Raw genomic sequence first — 22,968 nt, 5'->3', positions numbered from 1 at the left:
AGGGCCGGACGTCAAGATGCGAAGGTATTGTCTGTATTGCGATGCGAATTCTACTGCGCTGGATCAAGGGATGCCGATGTATTCGAGGTACAAGTTGTCCGTGGGCAGCATCATGGGTGGGTCATAGATCTTGTAGAGACTTGGCGACCTGTTGCCCCACGCATCCGTCAAACGGAGTGCCGACGAGGGGACGCCGTGGTGCAGGTCGACCCAGGTGTCGACGAGCGTGTACTCCTCGGAAACATCGTACATCTCTTCAGGCGGGTTGTTGGTGTCGCAGCTGGAAGTGAGGAGTTGGGCGCCTTCACGGGCGATGGGGTAGAGCTGAAGAGTTCCGTTGGCGTGGAGGTTGTAGCTGCCGTGCTGCCAGATGAGCTGAGAGGTAATGCACTCTGGTTTCCTTGCTGGCGGTATCAACAAAGTAAGAGCAGCAATGTTAGTAAGTCGCATGAGAATGCTGAGCACGACGTGAGGAAGGACTTACGATTCGGCTGGACGCGGTACTTGGCGAACTCCCAATAGCCGTCCTGGGTGAAGCTGTATGCTTGCCCAGGAACGCGAGGAGGAATGAAGCTTCGTGTGCGTGGATTGAAGAAGTTGGCGCCGGTGGTGACTACGCCCGAGCCGGACGACCATGTGCCTTGAAGCATGGGCTCGTCACCTGCGTTGAGGATGGCATAGCGTTGTCGGCCTGCCGATACCAAACTTGTCGCTTGGAAGAGGATGCACGCCAAACAGAAGGCGAGCAGCTGTGTTGTGTGCGCCATATCGTGTGTTGGTCGAGTCAGTGAGATCTCGAAGAGGTGCGATTGATGTCGTACGCCCTAGATGCTGATGATACACAGATTGCGATGCTGATCCAGCGAGTGGCTGGCTCGATGATGATGCGGAGGTGGTGGGCGACGGATGTGATAGCAAGGAAAGAAGGATGAAAAGGTGAGCGAGTAAGGAGCGGAGGAAGCAACACCTGTCACCTTGCCAGATTTTGGTGAATGGGCCTGCCAGACGAAGAAGAGCCTTACGCCGAATCTGAGATCGCCGTCTTGTCAAACCCCTATGCTTTGCAACACGGCGACTCCGACAAGTCACGAGGCGATGACAGTGCTCGCTCGCAAGTGCTCCGACCGGCTGTGAACCTCGAGCGTGACTGACCAAGCGAGCATCAACAGTCTTACGATGATCAGCGGCAGACAGCAAAGCCGCCAGATTGGGCTAGCCTTGTCGGTGGAGCTTCGGGTGTTCCGCTGTGCAGCAAACTCAAGTTTCTTGGCATTCGAGAACAGTGGACAGGCACCCAGGCTCTCCCTCGGCGCCCACGACCCCGATTGGCTGTTTTTGACAGCCCTCTCGCGCAGTGCCTGTGCTCAAATGTCTTGGCGCTCTGAAAACACTTGGCATTCGCGAAAATCTCCTGTGTGGCCTTCATGCGTGTTGTGTTGCTGGTGTTGCGGGGACCCTGCCCCTCCTCTCTCGCCCCGGAGCCCAAGATTTCGCAAGCCCATGTAAGTGCATTATCGTCAGTCATGAGTAAGAACCTGATTGCGAGAAGCGCGACTTGCGAAAGCGGCGGCAAAGATCGAAGCCGCCAGTCTCCGACCCACATGAGGGAAGGGAAGGCCTTGTCACAGCCGGGCTGTGTCTGAGATGCATCAAGTACGGAGGCCAAGACTTTTTGACGTGCTCCTCGCCGATCCTTCTCTTGTAGCTGCACGAAACTCTTGGTGACAGCCAAACGCAACACGCGGAGAATAGCCTAGCTCGTGAGACTCGCTCTTACCTCGTCTGTCTAAACCGATACAGGGAGCCTGCAAAACGCCGGCTTCGTCGCTCCCAACGACACTCCAGTCTTGTTCTTTCCTCGAACACGTCTTCCCTCCTTCCTCACCACCAACAGCAACATCAGCAAGCTCCACCGCAACAACGACACTGCTTTGCATCACTTGCCGTCCCATTCTTGTCTCGTCATTTCTCACTGCAGCTGGCTGTAGCTTCGAACCCACTTCATATCCATCATAATGCCGTCTCGGCGAGAGCCAGCCTATCAGCGGGCACACAACCCGCCCAGCATGGCCTCTTCTCGTCCCTCAGTACAGACCGACTCGAGCAGCAGCTCTTCCTCGCAAAAGTACTATACCATGCCTGGCCAACAAGGCGGCCGAGGCTACGGCAGCCGCGGCATGCCAGCAGCGCCTCTTCTCACTGACGACGACGATGAAGACGACTACCTCTACTCCGATAAGGGACTTGACCGACATTCCGGCCCTTGCATCAGTTTGCGCGGTGTACTCAATGTCCTCACACTCATTTTGCTCGCCATGGGCCTGCTCGCGCTCTTCCTCGGCTACCCGCTCGTCGTGGTTCTCAGCAAGGTGTTCGACTCGATCGACATCAACCCGTCGAGTCCTCAACGTCTCACAACACTCACTCAGCGTGGCTTGATCGACCCAGACACACCGCCTACGGCCATGCGCCGCACCTCGGTCGTCGACGGCTCGGCGTGGCACCTTGTTTTCTCAGACGAGTTCGAGCAGGAAGGTCGATCCTTCTGGCCCGGTGATGACCCGTACTGGGAGGCCGTCGATCTCTGGTACTGGGGAACGGGTGATTACGAGTGGTACTCTCCCGAAGCCGTCAACACCACCGGCGGTGCGCTCGTCATCTCGGTCGAGGAGCGTGAGACCAACAACAAGAACTTCCGCTCCGGCATGGTCCAGAGCTGGAACAAGGTGTGCTTCCAAGGTGCCTACTACGAGATCGCTGCCCGCTTGCCTGGAGCGCATGACATCCCCGGTCTCTGGCCCGGTCTTTGGACGCAGGGCAACCTCGGCAGGCCCGGATACGGTGCCACCAACGAGGGCATGTGGCCCTACTCGTACCAGGGCTGCGACACCGGCGCGCTGCCTAATCAGACGTACGTCAACGGCACTGGACCGCCCGCCGCCCTCAACGCAAACGGTCTCTTCTCGGCGAGCTACAACAACGAGCTCTCGTGGCTCCCCGGTATGCGATACACCTCGTGCGGCTGCCCTGGCACCGAGCACCCGGGTCCCAACCGTGGCATCGCTCGTTCGGCCCCAGAGTTGGATATCCTCGAAGCCAAGATCGACGTCGCCGGCGGACATGGTGAGACCTCGCAATCACTGCAAATGGCCCCCTTCGACGTCGACTACTACTATGGAAACTCGACGGCGGGTGGCGACATTCGCATCTGGGACGCGCGCACGAGGCTCAACGACTACAAGGGTGGTGCTATCCAAGAAGCCGTCTCTGCGCTCAGTGCTGTTCCTGATGTAGCGTACGAGAACACCGTTGGCGGCCGTTACGTCACCTTCGGCGTCGAGTACGCCCCCGACTGGAACGAGGACGGTGATGCCAGCGTCACGTGGTACATGGACGGCCGACCGACGTGGACCTTGAACGGTCAAGCCATCGGACCCGTCCCCGAGCTCGATGTCTCTCAAAGGCTTATCCCGACTGAGCCCATGTTCCTGATCCTCAACGTGGCCATCTCCGAGTCCTTCCAGGTGCCCGACTTCACCCAGCTCGAGTTCCCCGCGCACATGGCCATCGACTACGTCCGCGTCTACCAGCGCGACGGCCAGCCGGATCGTGTCGGTTGCGACCCCGCCAATCGCCCAACATACGAGTACATCGAGAACAACAAGGACATGTATTACAATCGCAACTTGACAGAATTCCCGAAGAGCAGGATCCCAAGGAACAGGTTGCAAGGATGCTAGATGGTCTCGTCGCGATCAGGTCGGGATGATGGTTTGCCACCCACAAGTTTTTTAGGGTGCAATTTTTTTATACAGTTTCCAGAACAATCGCTTTTCCAGTCGTGCAATGCATCTTACTGTACAGACAGCAATCGCGGAACGTGTGTGAGGGTGTCCATTGTGTGTTGAGCGAAGGGAGGCAGGATCTTGATACCGGGGGAGAAAGACCGGGCCGTCTATAATAAAGGAGGTCCCCTTAATCGTAACGTGTCCACTCAAGCAGCGTCTCAGAAACCGCAAATGCGAGGCCCGCCACTTGGCAAAAGCAGGACCCGCCAAGGTCCGCCGACTCGCAAACGCAGAGCCAGCCAGATCTCAAACGCAGAGCCAGCCAAATCGCAAAGGCAGAGCCCGCCAAGTCGCAGACGCAGAGCTGCAGAGCTTGTCCGCAAAAGCAGGGCCCGCCAAAACGCAAAGGCAGAGCCTGCTAAAACGCAAAGGCAGAGCCTGTCAAACCGCAGAGGCAGAGCCCGCCAAATTGCAAACGCAGAGCTCGCGTACGTGAGTAGGCTTGCTGAGTCGAGCACCAGCAAAGCACCAAGAACACCGTCAGGCCCGTGATACGGGGTGAGCAAGACTGAACTCGTTCGTGCCTCTTGCTCTGCGTCACACCGTGCATGCTATTGACAACTTGCGGGACGCCTCCCGATCTCGTGTTGGGTCGAGGCGGAACCCCTCAAAGCGCCAAAGCTTGATCATGTACAAACATTGGTGCAGATTGAGACGCTCATCTAAATTCGGCGCAACTTTGCTACACAGTGTCGGCTGGATGGGGTCGTGCCCATCGTCAACCATGTTGGGATTTGCCCATTGAGGCGACGACGTGGGCTGCCGGTTGACCCGGGAGTGAGGACTAAGCCGAGGCACCACACAGAACAGTGTGATGTTAGGGCGTGCGCTGGTCAAGCGACCCACTCTAGGCTGTCTCCTTGATGACTGCGTGGCGGCTCACGCTTTTGTTTGCATGAGAAAAGTTCAATTTGCGCCTCGGAGAATTTCAAGTTGAGGAATACAAGCTTATCATGAATTTGAATTGACGTATTACCGGCGTTCTAAAGGCATACGCAGATCATTGCACCTCGGCAGGAAACAAAACATGTGGTCTGTGGTTCGGCGCACAAGACCCCTGTCCCTCGATCGAGAGTCGCATCCGCAATGGCAGAGCTCTCGGTCAAGGCGAGCGTCGCCGGCTTTGTCAACCTGGCAGCAAACCTACGCAACAAAGGCTTGCCTCCCTCGCCGTGCTGCGCTGTTCCGTGGGCAGCGAGCTAGCAAAAAGTCGATTGTCGGCGCAGTGATCCGTTCGAAACTCAACCAAACCCACTCAAGCAGGGAAGCAATCATCTGAATCGTGGGCGGGACGTGCGATTGTAACTTGGCCAGTCCAGAACAGGCTAGGATCCGGCTGGCCTCAGGAGCGAGAGACAAGGCCGTTGCTCATCTGGCTGCCGGACCGACGGTGACGGAACGATTCGCCGGCTCAACTGACGCACGTCGGCGGTCAGTCGGCGGCTGAATTTCTGCTCCCTTTGCCCTTCCAAAAATTTCGACGTTTTCATGCAGGCCCCCTCGAATCAACAGGCCAGCATGGCGCAGAGCCGCTAGCTTCGCACAGCCCGTGACAACGCAACACACACACTCCCACACGCTTTGCTCGGTCAATCACAGCATGATACACTTGAGGGGCACTGCATGTCACACTGAGCCGCACGCTGATGTTCTTCCCTTTACCACCATCCTTCCGCCAGCACCGTCGCCGTCAGCTCCATTCTGACCCCATCTCTCGCCTCGATCCATCGCTCGTAATCACTCCAATTGGATCGCACGTAACTTCCGCAACCTTCAGCGCCTCATTTGGATCGATCCACCCCTTCGACGTCTACTGAGCGCATCTCTTTTGAAAGAGAAACCGGTACATCCATCGATACCGGAGCGCACTCCGCCATCATGACCGACCCATACCGAGGAGGATCCTCCTCCGCACACAGCCCGCCCTCCAGCTCGGAGACTAGCATCGGCGGCACCACGTCCAATCAGCACGATGGTCTCCTCTACGACCGCTCCAACCCCGCTTCCGGTACTCAAAAGTATCAGCTCGCCAACAATGGCATGACCGAGGAGGAAGACGACTACCTTCACAGCATCGACGCCAAATGGGACAAGTCTTCGCACGGCTGGAACTTGCGAGGCTTCCTCAACATTCTCACCCTCACTGTCCTTGCACTCGGTCTCCTCATGCTCTTCCTCGGCTACCCTGTCCTTATCAAGATCAGGGACCAGTACGACGACAAGACCAAGGGTGCTTTCGGTCTTGGCGGTACCAACGGTTCCGGGCAGGTGCCCGCTCTCGCTATCTCCTCGCTTATCGACGCCGACACACCGCAGAACGCCATGAAGTGGACCAGTGGCTATGATCAATCCTCCTACCATCTCGTTTTCAGTGATGAATTCGAAGTCGATGGCAGGACCTTCTGGCCTGGAGACGATCCGTACTGGGAAGCCGTCGATCTCTGGTACTCTGGTACAGGAGACTACGAATGGTATTCGCCCGAGGCCGTCAACACCACCGGTGGAGCCATGGTGATCGCTCTTGAAGAGGCCGAGGTCCACAACAAGAACTTCCGCTCCGGTATGGTCCAGTCGTGGAACAAGTTCTGCTTCCAGGGCGGATACATCGAGTTTAGCGTCAAGCTACCTGGCTCTCCTAGCACCAGCGGATACTGGCCCGCCGTGTGGCTCATGGGTAACCTCGGCCGTCCAGGCTATCTCGCCTCGACGGAAGGAACTTGGCCATACTCATACAACTCGTGCGACACCGGCATTCTTCCCAACCAAACCTACGTCAACGGCACCGGTCCCTACGCGGCCATCAACTCCAAGGGCACGTACGCGTACAATGGCGAGCTCTCGTACCTTCCCGGCATGCGCTACTCGTCGTGCACATGTCCAGGCGAGGAGCACCCGGGCCCCAGCAACAACGTCGGCCGCTCCTCGCCTGAGATCGACATCTTCGAGGTGCAAGTGCAGTACAAGAACGGTGCCAAGCACTCGTACGCCTCGCAGTCGCTCCAGGTGGCTCCCTTTGATGACGCCTACGCCTGGGGCAACTCCAGCACCGAGGCCAAGGTCTACGATGATACCATCACCGAGTTCAACACCTACACGGGTGGTCAGATCCAGGAGGCTGTCTCGTCCGTCACCAAGGTGCCCGACAGCGGCTTCCAGCTGACCCAGAACCAGTTCGTCAAATATGGTGTCGAATTCTCGCCTGATTTCAACTACGACGGCAGCGGATCCATGACCTGGTACGTCGATGGGCAGCCGTCGTGGTCGGTCAACCCCAAGGCTTTCCCTGCGCGTCCCGCATTGGACATCGGCCAGCGTATTATCCCCGTCGAGCCCATGGCCATCGTAATGAACCTGGCAATCTCGGCCGGTTTCCAGAACGTCGACTTTGGCACGGGTGGTATTACCTTCCCCGCCTTCATGTCGATCGATTACGTTCGCGTCTATCAGAAGGATGGCCAGACCGACCGCATCTCATGCGATCCGGCTGATCACCCCACCGCCAGCTTCATCGCCAACCATCCGGACGTCTACTCAAATAACAACCTTACCCAATGGCCCAGGGCTAAGTACGGCTGGCCAAAGAACACGTTGACTGGTTGCTGAGCCGTCGCTGCTCGCCACCTGTCCCAGCATACCTGCATACTCTCTCCTTCAGCATTTTTCCACATGGACGTTTCAATCTCTCTCTCCTCTCGCAAGTCGTTTTCTTCCTTCAGTCTTTTCTGTGTACCAATAGACCGAGTTCCTCGCACATCCGTCGATGCTCCTCGCAATCCATCGTTTCCAGGGACCATGCTTTGGACAGAGACAAGTAGACAGGGTTTGAGCTACGCGCGAAAAAGGTGCAGGTGCCAGGCCGATCCGACCGGATCGGGAGATTGAATTTCATCCCAAAGCTGTAGCATGCAACGTGCTTTCCGCCTGGCGGCGTAGGCGGGTGTTTGCACGGTTCTAGCCACGCCCATCGCCAACACCGTCCCAGTCCCCGTGGGTTGGTCTGTAGCCATGTTCCTTCTTAATGCGACCACGTTTTGCTCTTGGCAAAGCGGTCCTGCGGTTGACCGTTGGCGAGATAAATACAACCTGCCTCACCACGACCGGCTTTGTCGATGCATCACGCCGATGTCGATGCGAGTACGACCGTCGAACAAGTCTATCGAAGCCGCCTTATTCAGAAATGTGGCTTGAAGCTCGTCGAAAGATGAGTTTGACAAGGCTGTGAGTGGCAGTGTGGACGGTGCGAATACAAAATTCTCACCGTCGTTGACGTCAACACACTCGCCTATCCAAACTCCGCCTAGCAACGCTCCCCCACGCACAATTCACTCGTCCGCTGTGTCAAAGCTGTGTCTAAAAGGGTCTTGTTTGCTCGATTTGGAGGGATTTCAAATTCTACACAAGCGAGCCCGTGCCTTCCAACGGGCGATGTGACCGTCGGTTGGCTCTCCGATGTCACGAAGCCACGAGACTGGTCTAGACAATAAGGGTGCTCTTCGCGGTACAATTGAAAAAAGGCACACAAACATCCTACAGTACCACGTTGGCCCGCCCGTCCGTCTGTGCATTCGATGCACAGTGCAGCAGCATCTGACACTGATCCGGATCGGATGCAGCAGCCTACTCCATGTGTCTGACAAGCAGAAGTCGCCGCTTGAAATCACAACGCGACTCGACGATTGGACGAGGCATTGCTGATCGGAAGCAACCTTTCGTCTTGCTTTCGTTGAGGTGGAATGACGGAGGGTCCAATGGTCTGGATCCGCTCGCCCTGGACTGCCCACCGACACACACGCTTACTGCTCACTCCTCGAGCCTCGCCTCGATGGTTCCCATGAATCGGCGGAGCCCGTGGTTGCTCTCAAATAGCGCTCATGTGCGTAACTTAGCTTTGGCATCGGCATCAGAGCCTGATTCCTTCCAGTCTTTTCGGGGTCCACTCTGTCTGTGCTTTGTGCTCAAGGGTAGCTCTGCTAGATGCTCTCTCTCTGTCCACAGCAACCTTCATCTCAAGGTTCATCGACAATCTTGCCTGCGCCCTCAACCTTCTCAACACCATCTCCTCCCCGGTGCTTTTGCCACTCCTGATCGCTCGACGAGCGCACCGCACCCGCACTGGCTTTCGCTGACTCGTCACACCACCTGCATGTCGAAAGCTTGCCGATAGCTTGCCTGCCAAGCCCTTCTCTACAATCACATTCCCAGGCGTCGGTGGTTCCGATCCACGCTCACTTACACATCACAGTGCCTGGCTCAGCTTCGAATCACAATGTCGGCATCTAACGAGGTCCTCGAGAATGTCTCGACGCTGTCCCACGGTGCAGCAACCACAGATTCGCAGGCCTCTCCACCGCTCTCAAAAATTTCTCCACAGTCGTCAGCAACCGACAAGGCCTCCTCCATCTCACCCTATCTGGACACGGACGCTCCCAAATCGCACTCGCAACATGGCATGCCCTTTGACGACTTTGTCATCGAGAACGACGAGCTGCACGACTTCGAGAGCCAAAGCCCCATCAAGCGACGTATGGATCCGCGCGTCTTGCTCGACTTGACAACTTTGTCCATCGTCATTGCCGGTATCATCCTTCTTTTCTTGGGCTATCCACTGATCGAGTTCGGCCACCTCGCAACCAGCAAGAAAGATGGCTTCAACATTGGCGGCACCAATGCTACCGGCCAAGTCCCCGACATGACCAACATGCGCACTTCCCTCATCGATCCAGACACTCCACAGGATGTGCGAACAAAAAGGTCCGTAGATGGCACGCAGGACCTACAGCTCGTCTTTAGTGACGAGTTCAACAGGGATGGTAGGTCCTTCTGGCCAGGCGACGACCCTTTCTGGACTGCCGTTGATCTTTGGCCATGGCCCACAGGAGACTACGAGTGGTACAGTCCGCAAGCAGTCACCACCGAGGGAGGCAATCTCGTCATCACCGCCGACGAGATCGAGACCAACAACCTCAACTTCCGCAGTGGCCAGCTCACCTCGTGGAATCAGTTCTGCTTCACGGGAGGCTACATCGAGACCCGCATTCAGCTGCCTGGAAGCAGCTCCATCTCCGGATGGTGGCCTGCCGTGTGGACCATGGGCAATCTCGGACGAGCCAACTACGGTGCCACTACGCAAGGAACCTGGCCGTACGCCTACAGTGCTTGCGACGTTGGCACCTTGAAGAACCAGACCGATCCGGATGGACTGGGCCCGTCAGGCGCCCTCACCAGTGGTAACACCGTCTACAACGAGAAGTACGGCACCACGTCGATCAGCTGGCAGCCGGGACAACGTCTCTCCGCCTGCACATGCCCCGGCGACGACCACCCAGGGCCCAAGGATTCGAGCGGCAACTTTGTCGGTCGTTCCGCCCCCGAAATCGACGTCATCGAGGCCCAGGTCGGCGGCGGCATTGGCGGCGTCTCGCAATCCGGCCAGTGGATGCCCGCAAACTACGGCTATGAGCTCATCAACACCACAGGTACCGAGTACGAATTCTTCCAGCCCTCGGCGCAGCTCAACTCGTACCAGGGCAACGTGCTCCAGCAGTCGGCCAGTGGCGTCGTCAACACCTTGCAGACGGCCTATCAGTACAGTGGCGGCGACTTTTCCGTCTACGGCTTCGAGTACAAGGCAGGCTTTGACGGGTACATTGACTGGGTCAACAACGGTCAGCGGGCGTGGAGGCTCAACTCCGGCGCGCTCGCTGCCGATCCCAGGGTCGGCATCAGCCGCAGACCTGTCCCGCAAGAGCCCATGTACATCCTCATCAATCTCGCCATCTCGTCCGGATTCGGCTATATTGACTGGGCCAACCTCGAGTTCCCCGGCAAGATGCTCATCGACTACGTCCGCGTCTACCAGCCCTCGGGCCAAACCAACGTCGGTTGCGACCCAGACGACTTCCCCACCCAGGCCTACATCAACAAACACATCGAGGCCTACTCAAACCCCAACCTCACGATATGGGGTGGGACAGAGGCGCAGGGTGGATACCAGGCGGATTGGCCACGCAACAGGCTCAACCCCAACGGATGCTCAAATCCACCATCGAAGTATCCTGGGCCGAACCCGGCGGCGTAGTTCCCCGCTACCCTATCTCATCACTACCATGGACTTTAGCATCGCATTCGCATCATATCACGTTACCAGGGACCGCACCGCACGTTCCGTGCTGTGGTGGTCTTGCCTCTCTATACCAAGTCGAGACCTTCATCGACCACGATCCTGTACTCTTTCCCTTCCGGGCGGCAATCTAACAATTTCAGCCGGCGTTCTTGTGCGAGCCGTTTCCTTTCCTAGATCGGTTTGAGCTTCGGTTCACGTCTGCTGCTCAGCGTGGACGGGCCTGTTCGTCTCCAATCGCTCATACATCACGCAGCACAGCACGAAAGGATGCGAATGTGAGCTGTGAATAAGGTTAAAGTCTAGCGTCTATGATGGGGATCACTTCTTCTCGGTCTGCTTCTTCCTATAAGCCTCCTGCATGTCCTTCTGAACGTTCATCATGACGGGCGTGTGGCACTTGTACTCCATCGAGAACTCTCCCTTGCCCTGTGTCAAGCCGCGCAGTTGCGACGAGTAGCCAAACATGTCGTTGAGCGAGACCTCTGCGGTGAGGGTAAACTCGTCTTCGCGCACCTCGGTGTCTGCGACGGTGCCCTTGCGCTGGTTGAGCGCGCCGATGACGGCGCCCTGGAACTCGATGGGTGCGACGACCTCGACGGTCATCTTGGGCTCGAGGATGACCGGGTTAGCCTTCTGGTAGGCCTCGCGGAAGGCGCCGGCGGTGGCGAGGCGGAAAGCCAGTTCGGACGAGTCGACGCTATGTGCGGCACCGTCCTCCAACACGAAGCGGACGCCCGTCACTGCGTGACCCGACAAAGCACCCTTCTCCAGCGCATCGTAGAAACCTTTCTCGCACGCAGTGATGTAGCCGTTGGGAATGCTGCCACCCACGCCCCTGTTTTCGAAAGCAGTATCCACACCCGTCTCGGGATCCACCTCCATAGGCTCGACATAACCCATGACACGACCGAACTGACCCGCACCACCCGTCTGCTTCTTGTGCGTATACGCAAAGCTCGCCTTCTTCTCGATCGTCTCCCTGAACGCGACGCGCGGCTTGCCCGTGGTGCACGGCACGTTGTACTCCCTCCTCATCCTCTCGACGTAGATCTCGAGATGCAGCTCGCCCATGCCGCTGATGATGGTCTCGTTGGACTCCTTGTCGACGTGAACGCGGAAGGTCGGGTCTTCCTTCTGGAACCGGTTGAGCGCGCGGGAGAAGTTCTGCGACTCTTTGCCTTCCGGTGTGATGGCCAGCGAGATGACAGGCTCGGGGACGAACATCGAGGTCATGCTCAATTGTGTCGTGCCATCGGTGAAGGTGTCACCCGACGAACACTCGACGCCGAACATGGCGCAGATCTCACCTGCACCGATCTCCTCAACATCCTCCATGTCATTCGAGTGCATGCGCACCAGACGAGGCACTTTGACCTTCTTGCCCGTGCGCGCGTTGAAGATGAGGTTGCCGCGACGCAGCGTGCCCTGGTAGACACGCATGTAGGTGAGCTGGCCGTACTTGCCCTCTTCGAGCTTGAACGCGAGGCCGACCAGTGGGGCTTCTGATGCGGGGCTGAGAGGTAGAACGGGTGGCGCGGCGTTGCGACGTGCTTCGGCAGCAGCTTCCTCGTCCTCGCCCGCAGCCTTAGCCGCGTCCTCAGCGGCCTTCTTGGTAGCGGCCGTGCTCATGTCCATCGCCGTCGCCGGCACCTCCGCCGGGTTGGGCAGGTACGAGCATACACCGTCGAGCATCGCCTGCACGCCCTTGTTCTTGATCGCCGAGCCCAGGAAGACGGGCGAGAACTGACATCGGATGGTCGTGCGTCGGATCGCACCGGCAAGCTCCTCGATGGTGGGCTCGCGCTCCTCGATGAAGATCTCGGTCATCTCGTCATCCACCTCTGCGAGCTGCTCGATGAGTTCGGCGCGTTTCTCTTTGGCGAGCTCGAGGTATTCAGCGGGGATCTCGTCGGTCTCGCGGATCTCGATACCCTTGTGACCCTCGTTGTAGACTGCCTTCCAGCGGATGAGGTCGATGACACCGTTGAAGTCGTCCTCTGCACCGATCGGGATCTGGACGGCGGCAGCGGGCATCTTGAGCTTGTTCCTGATCTGCCCAATGACACGCCACGGGTTGGCACCGGCACGGTCCATCTTGTTGATGAAGCTGATCCTTGGCACCGAGTAGCGCCTCATCTGTCGATCCACCGTGATGGTCTGCGACTGGACACCGCTCACAGCGCAGAGCACCAGCACGGCGCCATCGAGCACACGCAGCGCGCGCTCCACCTCGATGGTGAAATCGACGTGTCCCGGCGTGTCGATGATGTTGATGTGAAAATCCTCCTTCTTGGCCATTTCCTTGCTGGTCGTATCGGCAGCATCGCCACTGAGACTCGCTTTCTCGGTAGGCGGCGTGGCCTTCCAGCTGCAGTACGTCGCGGCACTCTGAATCGTAATACCCTTCTCACGCTCGAGCTCCATGTGATCCATCTTGGCGCCGACGGCATCACGCCCCCGCACCTCATGGATGTCCTTGATGCGCCCCGTGTAAAAGAGCACACGTTCGGTGAGAGTGGTTTTGCCAGAGTCGATGTGCGCCGAGATACCGACATTGCGCTGACGGACGAGACGGGCGAGGTCGGCGGAGGTGAGGGGCGACATGGGCATATGTGCGCCATCGTGCGCGGTCTGTGCGGCAGCATCGTGAGACGGTGGTGCTGAGACGGCTGCTGCTGCGGCAGCGGAGCGACGGGTCGAGATGCTAAGGCTGCGGAAGGTGCTGGGTGCGCGAGCGAGGGGTGTGGATGCGACAGCGATGCGGAGAGGTGTGGCAGCGACGCCGGTGGTTCGCAGGTTGTGCCTCGCCAGCTGGCGGGCTAGCGAGCGTGCTGCGGCCACGCGAGAGATTGCGACCATGTTTGCGATTGTCTTGCAGAAATTCTCTGTCCTATGAGGAGAAGCTCGACAAAGCGCAAAAGGGTGGACGTGATGGTGAAGATGTGCAGGAGCTTGCCAAGTGTCAGTTCTGTCACCTCGAGGACCACTTAGACCTTCAGAAGCACACTCGAGCTGCAGGCTGTTTCACAAACCCTTTCTTCCAAAAATCTCAAATTTTTTGGCTCAGCCCGCTCTGTTCCATGTATCGGTTAAGATCGGGTCTGAGAAGTCTGACAAATCCGATTTTTGCTGAATGTGCGATCGACGACGACTGACAAGCTCGCACGGGCACAAATTCCACGTCTGTTCAGTTGCGCCTAACCCAACGGCACGAGTCAGGTCGTGTGACTTTGCACAACGGCGACGAGTAGCCGATCGCTCACAAGGCCTACTTGAGACGGATATGAAGAGACTAAGGCGTAGCCGCTTTAGCCATTGTGATAATATGTGCGCGAGATCAAGTGGTGGTTGAAGCTCGCGGTAGACGGAGCCCCGTCATCATTCGGCCCGAAGCACGGCTAATTGTCTGCCAGATGATTCAGGGTCCATTGTACCTCGACGACCTCTTGTTCATCATCACTTCCATCTGCTACTCCCACTTCATCGTCGTCGCTGCCAAGACCTTCCGCCCACAGCACGTTCTCAATTGCTTCATCGCACCTCACATCGCAATCTTCGTCCTAGCCGCGCTTGGCGCATATCGTGCATCACATACATAACGACGTCGACGCTCGGTTCCTATCTATACGCTCAAGATCGGACAAGTCGTCCATCGCGTCGGTGACCATGTCCTTCAAATCAGAGTCGTCACCTACTTCGTTGACAATGCAGCAACTTTGGGATGAAGATGCTGATCTCGCCGTCTGCACAACCTGCGGCACCCAGTACTCCTCCGAGCAAGGTCCCGCAGAATGTCCCGTGTGCTATGACGACCGACAGTACCCGTGCCCCACCGGCCAAGCGTATACCTCACAGAGAAAGCTCGTTCCAAGCACAAGATTCGATCTCTTTCCTGAAGAGTCCGACCCTCGCATACTTCGCATCAAGCTCGACCCCCCCTTCGCCATCGGTCAAACTCCAATCCTACTTCTAACCCAACACGGCGCCGTCATTTGGGACTGTTGCGGCTTTGTCTCGGTCGAACTCATGCAGCGCATCTGCAGCCTCAGTCCCAGTGGCAAGGTTGCCGCCATCTTCATTTCGCATCCGCACTTTTTCGGCTCCTCGCTCACCTGGGCCAAGATGCTCGACTGCAGCGTCTTCATCTCCAAGCTCGATCGTCAATGGTTTCAACGCGGCTCGGGCAATGCACAGAGCCCGGATGTCGCTGCCCGGCAAAAGCATGTCGTCGAAGTCGAGCAGGACGTGCTTTCACTTCCGCATCTTCCCTCGTTCTCGCTCGTGCGGTGCGGCGGCCACTTCCCGGGCTCCTCGTGTCTTCACTGGGACCGGGATTCGGACGTTCGACCAAATGAAGACGCAAAAGGAGCAGCTGTCTTTTGTTCAGATACCTTCATGGTCATGCCGGACCGCAAAAGGTTCACCTTTGCCTACAGTTTCCCGAACAACATCCCTTTGCCTCCTCGCGACGTCGAGCAAATCTGGATTCAGATGCGTAACTTTGACTGGTCAGACACTTTCGGAGGTTGGAGCGGCCGAAACATCCTCTCCGACTCTCGAAATAGGCTTCTGCTTTCGGCCCGCTACTATGTCGACAAAGAAGGCCATTCCGCGGACGACTTCGAGACACTCAAGCTGGAGTGAGACCCCATCTCGTTCGCTTATCTCACGCAGCCCACTCGAATATGCATGTTGTAGCTTGTCGAGCTTAATTTCTTGCTCATCCTAGCAAGCATCCCAATCGTGCGCTACTCCGCCTGCGCTTCATCTCGAGCCTTGCGTGCTCGAGCTGACGACGATATCCGACTCCCGCCCACATTTGCGAAATGAAGTCGAGATCATCACAGCCCTTTTATGTCGGCCAGTGGCTCTGCTCGACCGGCGATCATCTGTACGCCTCGTCGGGGCGACGTTCCCGGTGGCTGCTTCTGCCAGACAACGCTCAGCGCGGCAGAGGCGCGCACTGCTGCGCGGCTCTGCACGGCAGCAACCAGTCAGTCTGCCCTTCATCTGCAACCGTGGTGGGACAATGTGGTGGAAGCACACACAAACCAAAGTGCATCCCATGTCTCGACCCAGCCCTCCAGACTCGGTTAAAATGCCGAGCTGAGCGTGCCTGTCCCTTCCGTCCCACCCCCACGAGCCACCATCTTTGCCGCCGTTCCAGCTATTCTTCGTGTCGATACCTGTCGCCCTTTCAGCATGCCTGCTTTTCGTGGTCACGACCCGGCCCGTAAGTTCCATTGCGAGGTGCCGGGATGCTCAGCCTCGTTTGTCAAGCGTGCGCATCTGCGCCGGCACGAGATGACCCACACGCAGCGGCGCGACTTTTGCTGTCCGGGCTGCAATCGTGCATTCTCGCGCAACGACAGTATGGCTCGTCATCTGCGCCGAAAGCACCCTCATCTCTACCGATCTTCCGACACTGCGCCCACCGCTACCACCGGTGTCGAGCGTGTTTACACCGGCATTGCTTCTGGTTCAGCCAATCCGTTCGTGTCTCCAAGAAACGTGGCGTCCACCAGTGGCTACAGCACGCTATCTCTTCGACCACCTTTCGAAGGCGCAATGAGCACTAGCCCTGCGTTGCGCGCCATCGACCACCAACGCCTCATCTCGGAGCCACTCGAACGTCCGACCACGCTCTCTGACCTCTACAGCCGTGACAGTGTGCCTCGTTCACCAAGAGGCTCACCTCTCGCTCAGTGGAATGCTTGCGGCCCATCTCGAGCGTCAAACGCTTCTCCTCTTTCCCAAGCTCTCAACCAATCTGTAAGGATGATTCAACTACGCCACACAAAGTTGCTTCACATGCATAACAACTGACAATCTCGTCGCGTCTCTTCTTACAGGACGGCTACGCTCTTCAAAACCCGCAACACCGCTTCAACTACTCGCTGAAGGAGGAAGAGCCCGAATATCATCCTCACTCCGGCGTGCAGCCGTCCATGTTTAGCAATCCTGGTGCTGGAAGCGGTGCCGTGATCGGACGCCGAGCTTTCGATGCCCAGAACGCAGCTGCGCACAGGCCTGAGTGGATGGAAGCGCCTCCGTCCGACCATCGAGGCGGCCAGGGCTCTGGCCAGCTTTTCCACTGGGATCAACAGAGTGGGCAAACCTCCAGCGTTCACACCTATGGATCTGGGGGCTCGACGAGTATCGAGGCGGCAGCGAGCGGGTCCACAGCGAGGTCTTTATGTCACGATCAGCGTGACGACGGCGGACAAACAGGCTACTTTGACACAGCTTATAGCACAGCACCTCTACCGTCTGGCCTCGTCTCAGCTGTTCCACACCATCAAGCTGCCGATCATGCAACGCACGCAGACGTTCTGCAGTCCGAGTTCTTCGTCGGTACAATGTGGGTCGCTACCGAGGACCCTACCTTTGGCAGCCAGGAGTCAGGCACTCTTCCTCAGCTGTCCGAGCAGGTCCGAATCGAACCGCCCGCTGCTACTGGTCACTACGCCCCCAACAACTCAGTGCTTCTTTCTGGATCCAGTGTCTCGACTTCTCCACGACCGATCGCGGCGCCCTTCCTCAGCCTCGACTTGCGCAATTTGAGCGATCATACGAGCGCCACCGCTAGCGCACCGCCTAATCCAACTCACGTCGAACAGATCATGGCCGAACTCGGCCTCACCTTGACTTCAAGTCAGTCGTCCATGATGGGGGCTTCGAATGCCTTCTCGTCCTCAACGTCATTCTTACAGCCAGCCAACCATGCTCCCGCTGCCTCTCTGAACCAGCCGCAACCGACTACGACCTCTGCCATGCACGTCCATCAAAACTCGCAGTCCCAAGTGCACTCGTCGCAAAGCTCGGTGTATCTGCCCAACTTGACCGAATCTCAATCGGAGTACCTGGGCCCGAATGCAAGCTCACATCGGCGAACGATGGACCGCGTTTGGAGCACCGCTTCCGCCGCTTTCGATGCAAATTCCCAGACTCGTCCCGGTCAAGGCAATGCACAAGCCATCGCGGAGGACTATGATGAGAGCCTTGGACGCCAAGTCAGTGCGGCGTTGAAGCTCGAGTCGCAGTCACAGGACGACATGGTCGTCGACCCGAATGCAAATTTCACCAAGCCTCATGACTTGTTCCCTTCGCAGAGGGCTGCCGCGTGGGACGAAGAAGGCGAGAGAAAGTCTGCTCGTGCTGGTGATGGCAAGTCGTGCTTTCCTCCTGCCAGCAGTGGTGCGGTCATGCCGACGGGCGCCAACAGTGCCATGGTGACCATGGGTCCACCACGTCAAGGTCGTGATGCACCGTCCACCTCGCACAGCCAGAGCCATAGGGTCGAGATGGAGGTGGACGGCCCGTCCTTGTCCACAGAAGCCCAGCCAGGAGCCAACACCGCCGCAACCTCAGGCACCACTCTCAGCGATCAAATGCAACTTATCGTCGACCGATTCCGCGTCTTCGCGCGGCTCTGCCAAGATCACTTGCATCCCTCGTCCAGAATGCTGGAGAGCCTCGCACCGCTGGTTCCCAAACTAGCGCACACAGACGCGCCCTTCTTCCACCTCCAAATGATCGGCTCGCCGAAAGCGCACAGCCCTGAAGAGGCGCTGACGGTGCTCTCGCTCGCGTCTTTGCAGAGCGACGATGCGAGCATTCGGGAGGAAGGGCATAGGCTCATCTGTCTGATGTGGTGCCTGGTCATGGTATCGCATCGACACGCGCTGCGCCTCGGCGGAAGGATGTCGTTGTTGAATTGCTTTTTGCTTGTCAGCATGTATGGCGTACGTCACAACGCTTCCGATCTCTGGGTCACATGCGAGGGGCATCGCGAGACGATTCTGTCCGACGCGCTCAAGGCTCAGACCTGCCTTCCGTCCCATTTCGACACGGATCAGATCGACTCGACGAACCTGGACTCCCTGTCTGAGGAACAGCTCGCCCTTCAATGGTCACGCTGGTACGAGCACGAGAGCCGCAAGCGGACGCTGCTGTTGTGTGTGATTCTCGACTCGCAGTCCGCAGCCTACTTCTCGCCGCTGCATATCGACCTTTCTGCCCGGCCATCGGCTCCACAGTGTCAGTTTCTCTTCGCACACATCCACGAACCATGTCCCGACGCCTTGTTCCTCGCCTGGCCGCCCAGGGCTTGGGCCGCGCGCCTGACCACCAGCCCCTCGCCTTCTTCAGCTGAAGGCACGATGCCATCGATCGCCTCCCGCCTCTCCGCACTGTTTCGGCCTCACTTGGCCTTGCCGCCCGCCGCACGACCACGCTTCCGCCCCTCCTTCGACTTCAACGCTCATGCCAACGGGGGCCCCAGCTACGCGCCCTATGAATCACAGGATGCGCGCATGCAGGCATCCAGTCCACCCGCATCCGCTCGATCCAGTCGGCCGCCATCTCGGGCCGGCGCAACGGAACCGCGTATCGTCTCGCAGCTGTACATGTATGCGCTGCTCGAAGGCGTGCATGGCGCCTGGATGGCAGATAGCGGCTTCTACGAATCCTCTGCGTTTGGAGCCGCAGCGGTCCTGCAGCAGCTCGCGATCGACAGCGAAGGCTTCAACGTCGAGCACGCGGGTATTTCCGATCTACCAGGTTGGCGCAACGGGCGGAGCATGGACGCAACGCACATAGCACACGCCTTGATGAATTGGTCCGAGATGTTCAGCGGCGGCAACGCCGAGGATGCCGGCTGTGGAGGGATCAAGCTCACGGACGACGTTCACTGCTTGACGATCCGGTGTCAGGCCATTTTCCTTGGACTGTGCACGCCGCTTCACTCGATATGCGCGTACCTCAACCCAAGCACGAAAGCGGAGCAGCGCAAGAGGCTCACGCAGCTGCTGGTGAAGTGGGTCGAGTCGCCGTATTGCAGACGTGCGCTCGTGCACGCTGGCACCATCCTGACACTCATCAGTGCGGCAAAGACGGGGCAGGAGAGGATGAGACCAGCAACTGCACATGCTGCGTACATGGCGCTGACGGTAGTCGTGTGCACGTGGAAGGTCCTCAACGACATGCCTCCGTCTGTGCACACGGCCGACAGCGTCGCAGCTCAGAGCAGCGAGGAGCTCGTCTCAACAAAAGCGGTCTGGTCGACTCTCCTTCCTTCGGTACACCAGAATGAAACTGGAAACACTCGCGACGACTCCCCCACCGACGACGATTGGCTCCGCGTCCGTTTCTGGCACCGCAGGTTCCAATACCTCGGCCTCGCTGGAATCTTTAGCGTAGACTCAGAATCTCCGCTCGCCGACTGGCGGCCGTCCACCTCGGCTTCCGCGATGGGTTCGTTTGCCCGACCCCGGTGGTCGAGCTTCGCCGGCGAACGGCGCGGGCTCAGCCGTGTCCAGTCCGAGGCAGACGTGGCTCATCGACGAGCCTCGCACGTTCAGCTGCCAGCAAGGCAGGAGGAGAGCCACGATCTGCGCAGACAGCTGCTCAGCGGGTCGGGCATTCATCCTGCCACCAGGACGCGCCAGTGGATTCTCAAGGGAGACACGAGGAGTGCTACCTTTTGCGGTCTGGCGCTCAACGCTGAAGGATCGGGCGGTGTGGAGATGCTCGGCCGCGGTCAGCTGTGGAAGCTGGTCATGTGGGTGCGCAACGACAATCCGGCGTGGTGCTTCAGCGGGGAGTACACGGAGCTGCTGCTAGGTGCGCTAGAGGAGACGCAGACGGAGGTGGCACCGGCGGACTCGGCGGAGGGCAACGAGGCGGGATGCACAGTGTAGACTTTTTTGGCAATGAATGGTGCCACCACTTCCTCTTTGATTGTGTTCAGTAGCTGAGCGGCGAGCACCTTGACGGGATCCGATGTGAGCTTGTGAGGGAACAAGAATTGTCAAATAGCGTGCCAAAAAAAGTGGCGCCGAAATTTGTCGATTCTCACTCTCGCCATCTTTGACAGCGCCGCACCTACCCTACTTCCTCTGCTCACGCGCACGCTGTCATCATCAGCCTCTCGTGGCTCTTCCTGCGAGAACACTCGAAGCTCACAGGTAGATGTAGATCAGGCAACGCGACAAGGTAGAAAGGCAAAGGTGACCGTGAAATTTCATTTCATTGACAGGTGCGGGGTAACATGAATCCCTGAACCATTTTTATGACACGAGTGCTAGCGTGAGCCCCGTCGATACGTCGCCATCATTCCCCTCTGAAATAAGAACGCTTTAAAGAAACAGAGCGAATCCAGCAAAGACAGCAGCAGCAGCAATGCCGGTGCCGGCAACAAACGGCCTAGCAGCCGCGTTGGTCTTGGCGGCGTTCGTGCCGGCCGAGTTTGCTCCCTGCGAAACGTTGACGTTGTTGTACCCCGGGTCGGTGTTCCACACGGGCTTCTGACCGATGGCGGTCAAGTTGGTGCGAGGAAGAGTGGCCAGAGTCTGACTGGTGTTCAATCCGCTCTTGACCAACACGGGCTGACCACCTGCACCCGTAACGGTAACATCATCGGGTGCGTAGAACAGCGTGTTGGCCGTCGGGCTAAGCGGACCGGGATAGATACCGGTGAGGTTGGTCATAGGAATATCCGCATCGTCCACCTGCGTGTTGGTGTAGCCCAAAGTGTCCGCCCAGAAGGGGAAGACGTTGGCCATCGTCTTGTTGACATCGCCACGACCGAGCGATTTGAGGTTCCAGTTGGCCTGCACCGTCGAGATTGCCGAGTAGTGCGTCATGTACGTGTGGTCCGTCGTGTTCTTCAGACTCGAAGGTACACCTGCACCGAGCGCAAGGGTGAAGATTCGGTTGGCAGCAGTGTAGCTGTCGTTCTCGTCAAAGGTGAGCAGGATGAGCGTTCGGTTGTCGTTGAACTTGGTCTCGTTGAGCAGGGACGGCAGGAAGTAGTTTGTGAAGTTCGAGAAGAACGCCGAAGTCGTATCGTGACCATCGTCGACCATGTTGGGGGTAATAAAGCTCTGGAAGGGCAAGGGGATGCGAGAGAGAGGAGAAGAGTGGTGTTGTCAGTGTCAAAAGTCGATGGAAGGAGGTGTATGATGATCGCGAGCACAGAAGGAAAATAAAAAAGATTAAAAAAATAAAAAAGGGAAATGGAAGGCGTGAAATGAAAGTGCACTTACCCATTGGGGGACGGTGTTGTTGCCGATGTCCGCGGCGAGGTCGTTGAAGTTGCGGTTGTACAGAGCGCGGGTCTTGTTGCCCGAGATGTAGTCCGTCATGGCGCAAGGGTTGTGCTGCGGGAATGGGGAGAGTATGAGAGACGTGGTTAGTAACGCGATTTGGGTATAGCGCTTGACAGAGATGGTACCATACCTTTCGAACGTAGTAGGTGTAGTTGCTAGCACCGGGAGTGATGTAGTTCTTCGACGTGTAGTTGAAGCCAGTGAAGCCGTCGTATGGCATGTTCTCCTGGTAGCAGGCGTAGGAGATAGGCTTGCCACCAGCTCCACCATCGTCGAGCAGGTCGAAGAGGGTGGTGATGTTGCTGGGGATGTGGTTGAAGGTGTCATCGCCCAGGCCCCAGAAATCACCAGAAATCGATGCGAGGTAGTTAGGCTCCGAAGGATGGGTGACAGCGTAGTAGTTGTCAAAGAGCACACCCTGGGGGAGGAGCGCCTGCATGGCAGGGGTCGAGATGGCCGACTCGTAGTCGGTGTTCTCGAGCCAAATTTGAACGATGCGGTCGAAAGCCTTGCCCGAGACAGTGTCGTGCTTAGGATACGAGGCGTTGTTGAAGCCGACATAGTTGGACGACTGAGCCAGTGGCGACGACGAGGGAGGGACGAAGGTCAGGCCGAGGCGGGCACGCTTCTCGATGGGACCAGCCGAGACGGCGGTGGCCACGACAGCGGCGGAGACAGCAGCGAGAGAAGCCTTCATCGTTGTTCCAATAGGAAGGGGTGGTGTGAGGTGATGCAGCGAAGAAGGGGGTGCATGAAGCTCTACGACCTCTTTATATTCGGGCTCGAGCAGAACGCAACGCACACATTCAAGAGTGGGGCACTTCAGGAGAAATGGCGGATGCAGGGTGCGCGCGCTAAGATGCCTCGCGTAGCCAGAGGTTTCGCG

At 57.9% G+C, this 22,968-nt stretch overlaps 8 protein-coding genes across 8 annotated transcripts; 5 read left to right on the top strand and 3 right to left on the bottom strand.

Moving 5' to 3' along the window:
• Window positions 1-63: 63 nt before the first annotated feature.
• PSEUBRA_004686 (uncharacterized protein) lies at window positions 64-767 on the bottom strand (the record flags this gene model as incomplete). Its single annotated transcript, XM_016438199.1, has 2 exons — window positions 64-404; window positions 485-767. The coding sequence occupies 2 exons, from the start codon at window positions 765-767 to the stop codon at window positions 64-66; spliced, it is 624 nt and encodes a 207-aa protein (XP_016290669.1).
• A 1,299-nt stretch (window positions 768-2,066) lies between these two features.
• PSEUBRA_004685 (Beta-glucan synthesis-associated, SKN1) lies at window positions 2,067-3,740 on the top strand (the record flags this gene model as incomplete). The annotated part of the gene is made up of 1 exon (XM_016438213.1): window positions 2,067-3,740. One exon carries the CDS (start codon window positions 2,067-2,069, stop codon window positions 3,738-3,740), a length of 1,674 nt encoding a protein of 557 aa, XP_016290668.1.
• Window positions 3,741-5,726: 1,986 nt separating this feature from the next.
• Window positions 5,727-7,451, top strand: PSEUBRA_004684 (Beta-glucan synthesis-associated, SKN1; the record flags this gene model as incomplete). Its single annotated transcript, XM_016438216.2, has 1 exon — window positions 5,727-7,451. The coding sequence occupies one exon, from the start codon at window positions 5,727-5,729 to the stop codon at window positions 7,449-7,451; it is 1,725 nt and encodes a 574-aa protein (XP_016290667.2).
• A 1,663-nt stretch (window positions 7,452-9,114) lies between these two features.
• Window positions 9,115-10,926, top strand: PSEUBRA_004683 (Beta-glucan synthesis-associated, SKN1; the record flags this gene model as incomplete). The annotated part of the gene is made up of 1 exon (XM_059465365.1): window positions 9,115-10,926. The coding sequence occupies one exon, from the start codon at window positions 9,115-9,117 to the stop codon at window positions 10,924-10,926; it is 1,812 nt and encodes a 603-aa protein (XP_059321547.1).
• Window positions 10,927-11,289: 363 nt separating this feature from the next.
• PSEUBRA_004682 (Translation elongation factor EFTu/EF1A, domain 2) lies at window positions 11,290-13,830 on the bottom strand (the record flags this gene model as incomplete). Its single annotated transcript, XM_016438193.1, has 1 exon — window positions 11,290-13,830. The coding sequence occupies one exon, from the start codon at window positions 13,828-13,830 to the stop codon at window positions 11,290-11,292; it is 2,541 nt and encodes an 846-aa protein (XP_016290666.1).
• An 846-nt stretch (window positions 13,831-14,676) lies between these two features.
• Window positions 14,677-15,615, top strand: PSEUBRA_004681 (Beta-lactamase-like protein; the record flags this gene model as incomplete). Its single annotated transcript, XM_016438210.2, has 1 exon — window positions 14,677-15,615. One exon carries the CDS (start codon window positions 14,677-14,679, stop codon window positions 15,613-15,615), a length of 939 nt encoding a protein of 312 aa, XP_016290665.2.
• A 729-nt stretch (window positions 15,616-16,344) lies between these two features.
• On the top strand, window positions 16,345-20,672 carry PSEUBRA_004680 (uncharacterized protein; the record flags this gene model as incomplete). The annotated part of the gene is made up of 2 exons (XM_016438215.2): window positions 16,345-16,743; window positions 16,824-20,672. 2 exons carry the CDS (start codon window positions 16,345-16,347, stop codon window positions 20,670-20,672), a joined length of 4,248 nt encoding a protein of 1,415 aa, XP_016290664.2.
• A 438-nt stretch (window positions 20,673-21,110) lies between these two features.
• PSEUBRA_004679 (Phosphoesterase) lies at window positions 21,111-22,779 on the bottom strand (the record flags this gene model as incomplete). The annotated part of the gene is made up of 3 exons (XM_016438198.1): window positions 21,111-21,857; window positions 22,020-22,133; window positions 22,213-22,779. 3 exons carry the CDS (start codon window positions 22,777-22,779, stop codon window positions 21,111-21,113), a joined length of 1,428 nt encoding a protein of 475 aa, XP_016290663.1.
• Between the last annotated feature and the right edge of the window lie 189 nt (window positions 22,780-22,968).

The sequence above is a fragment of the Kalmanozyma brasiliensis genome (genome assembly GCF_000497045.1).
Source record: "Kalmanozyma brasiliensis GHG001 unplaced genomic scaffold PSEUBRA_SCAF4, whole genome shotgun sequence".
In the NCBI taxonomy this organism is placed as follows: domain Eukaryota; kingdom Fungi; phylum Basidiomycota; class Ustilaginomycetes; order Ustilaginales; genus Kalmanozyma; species Kalmanozyma brasiliensis.
This window is presented reverse-complemented; position numbering and strand designations above follow the sequence as displayed.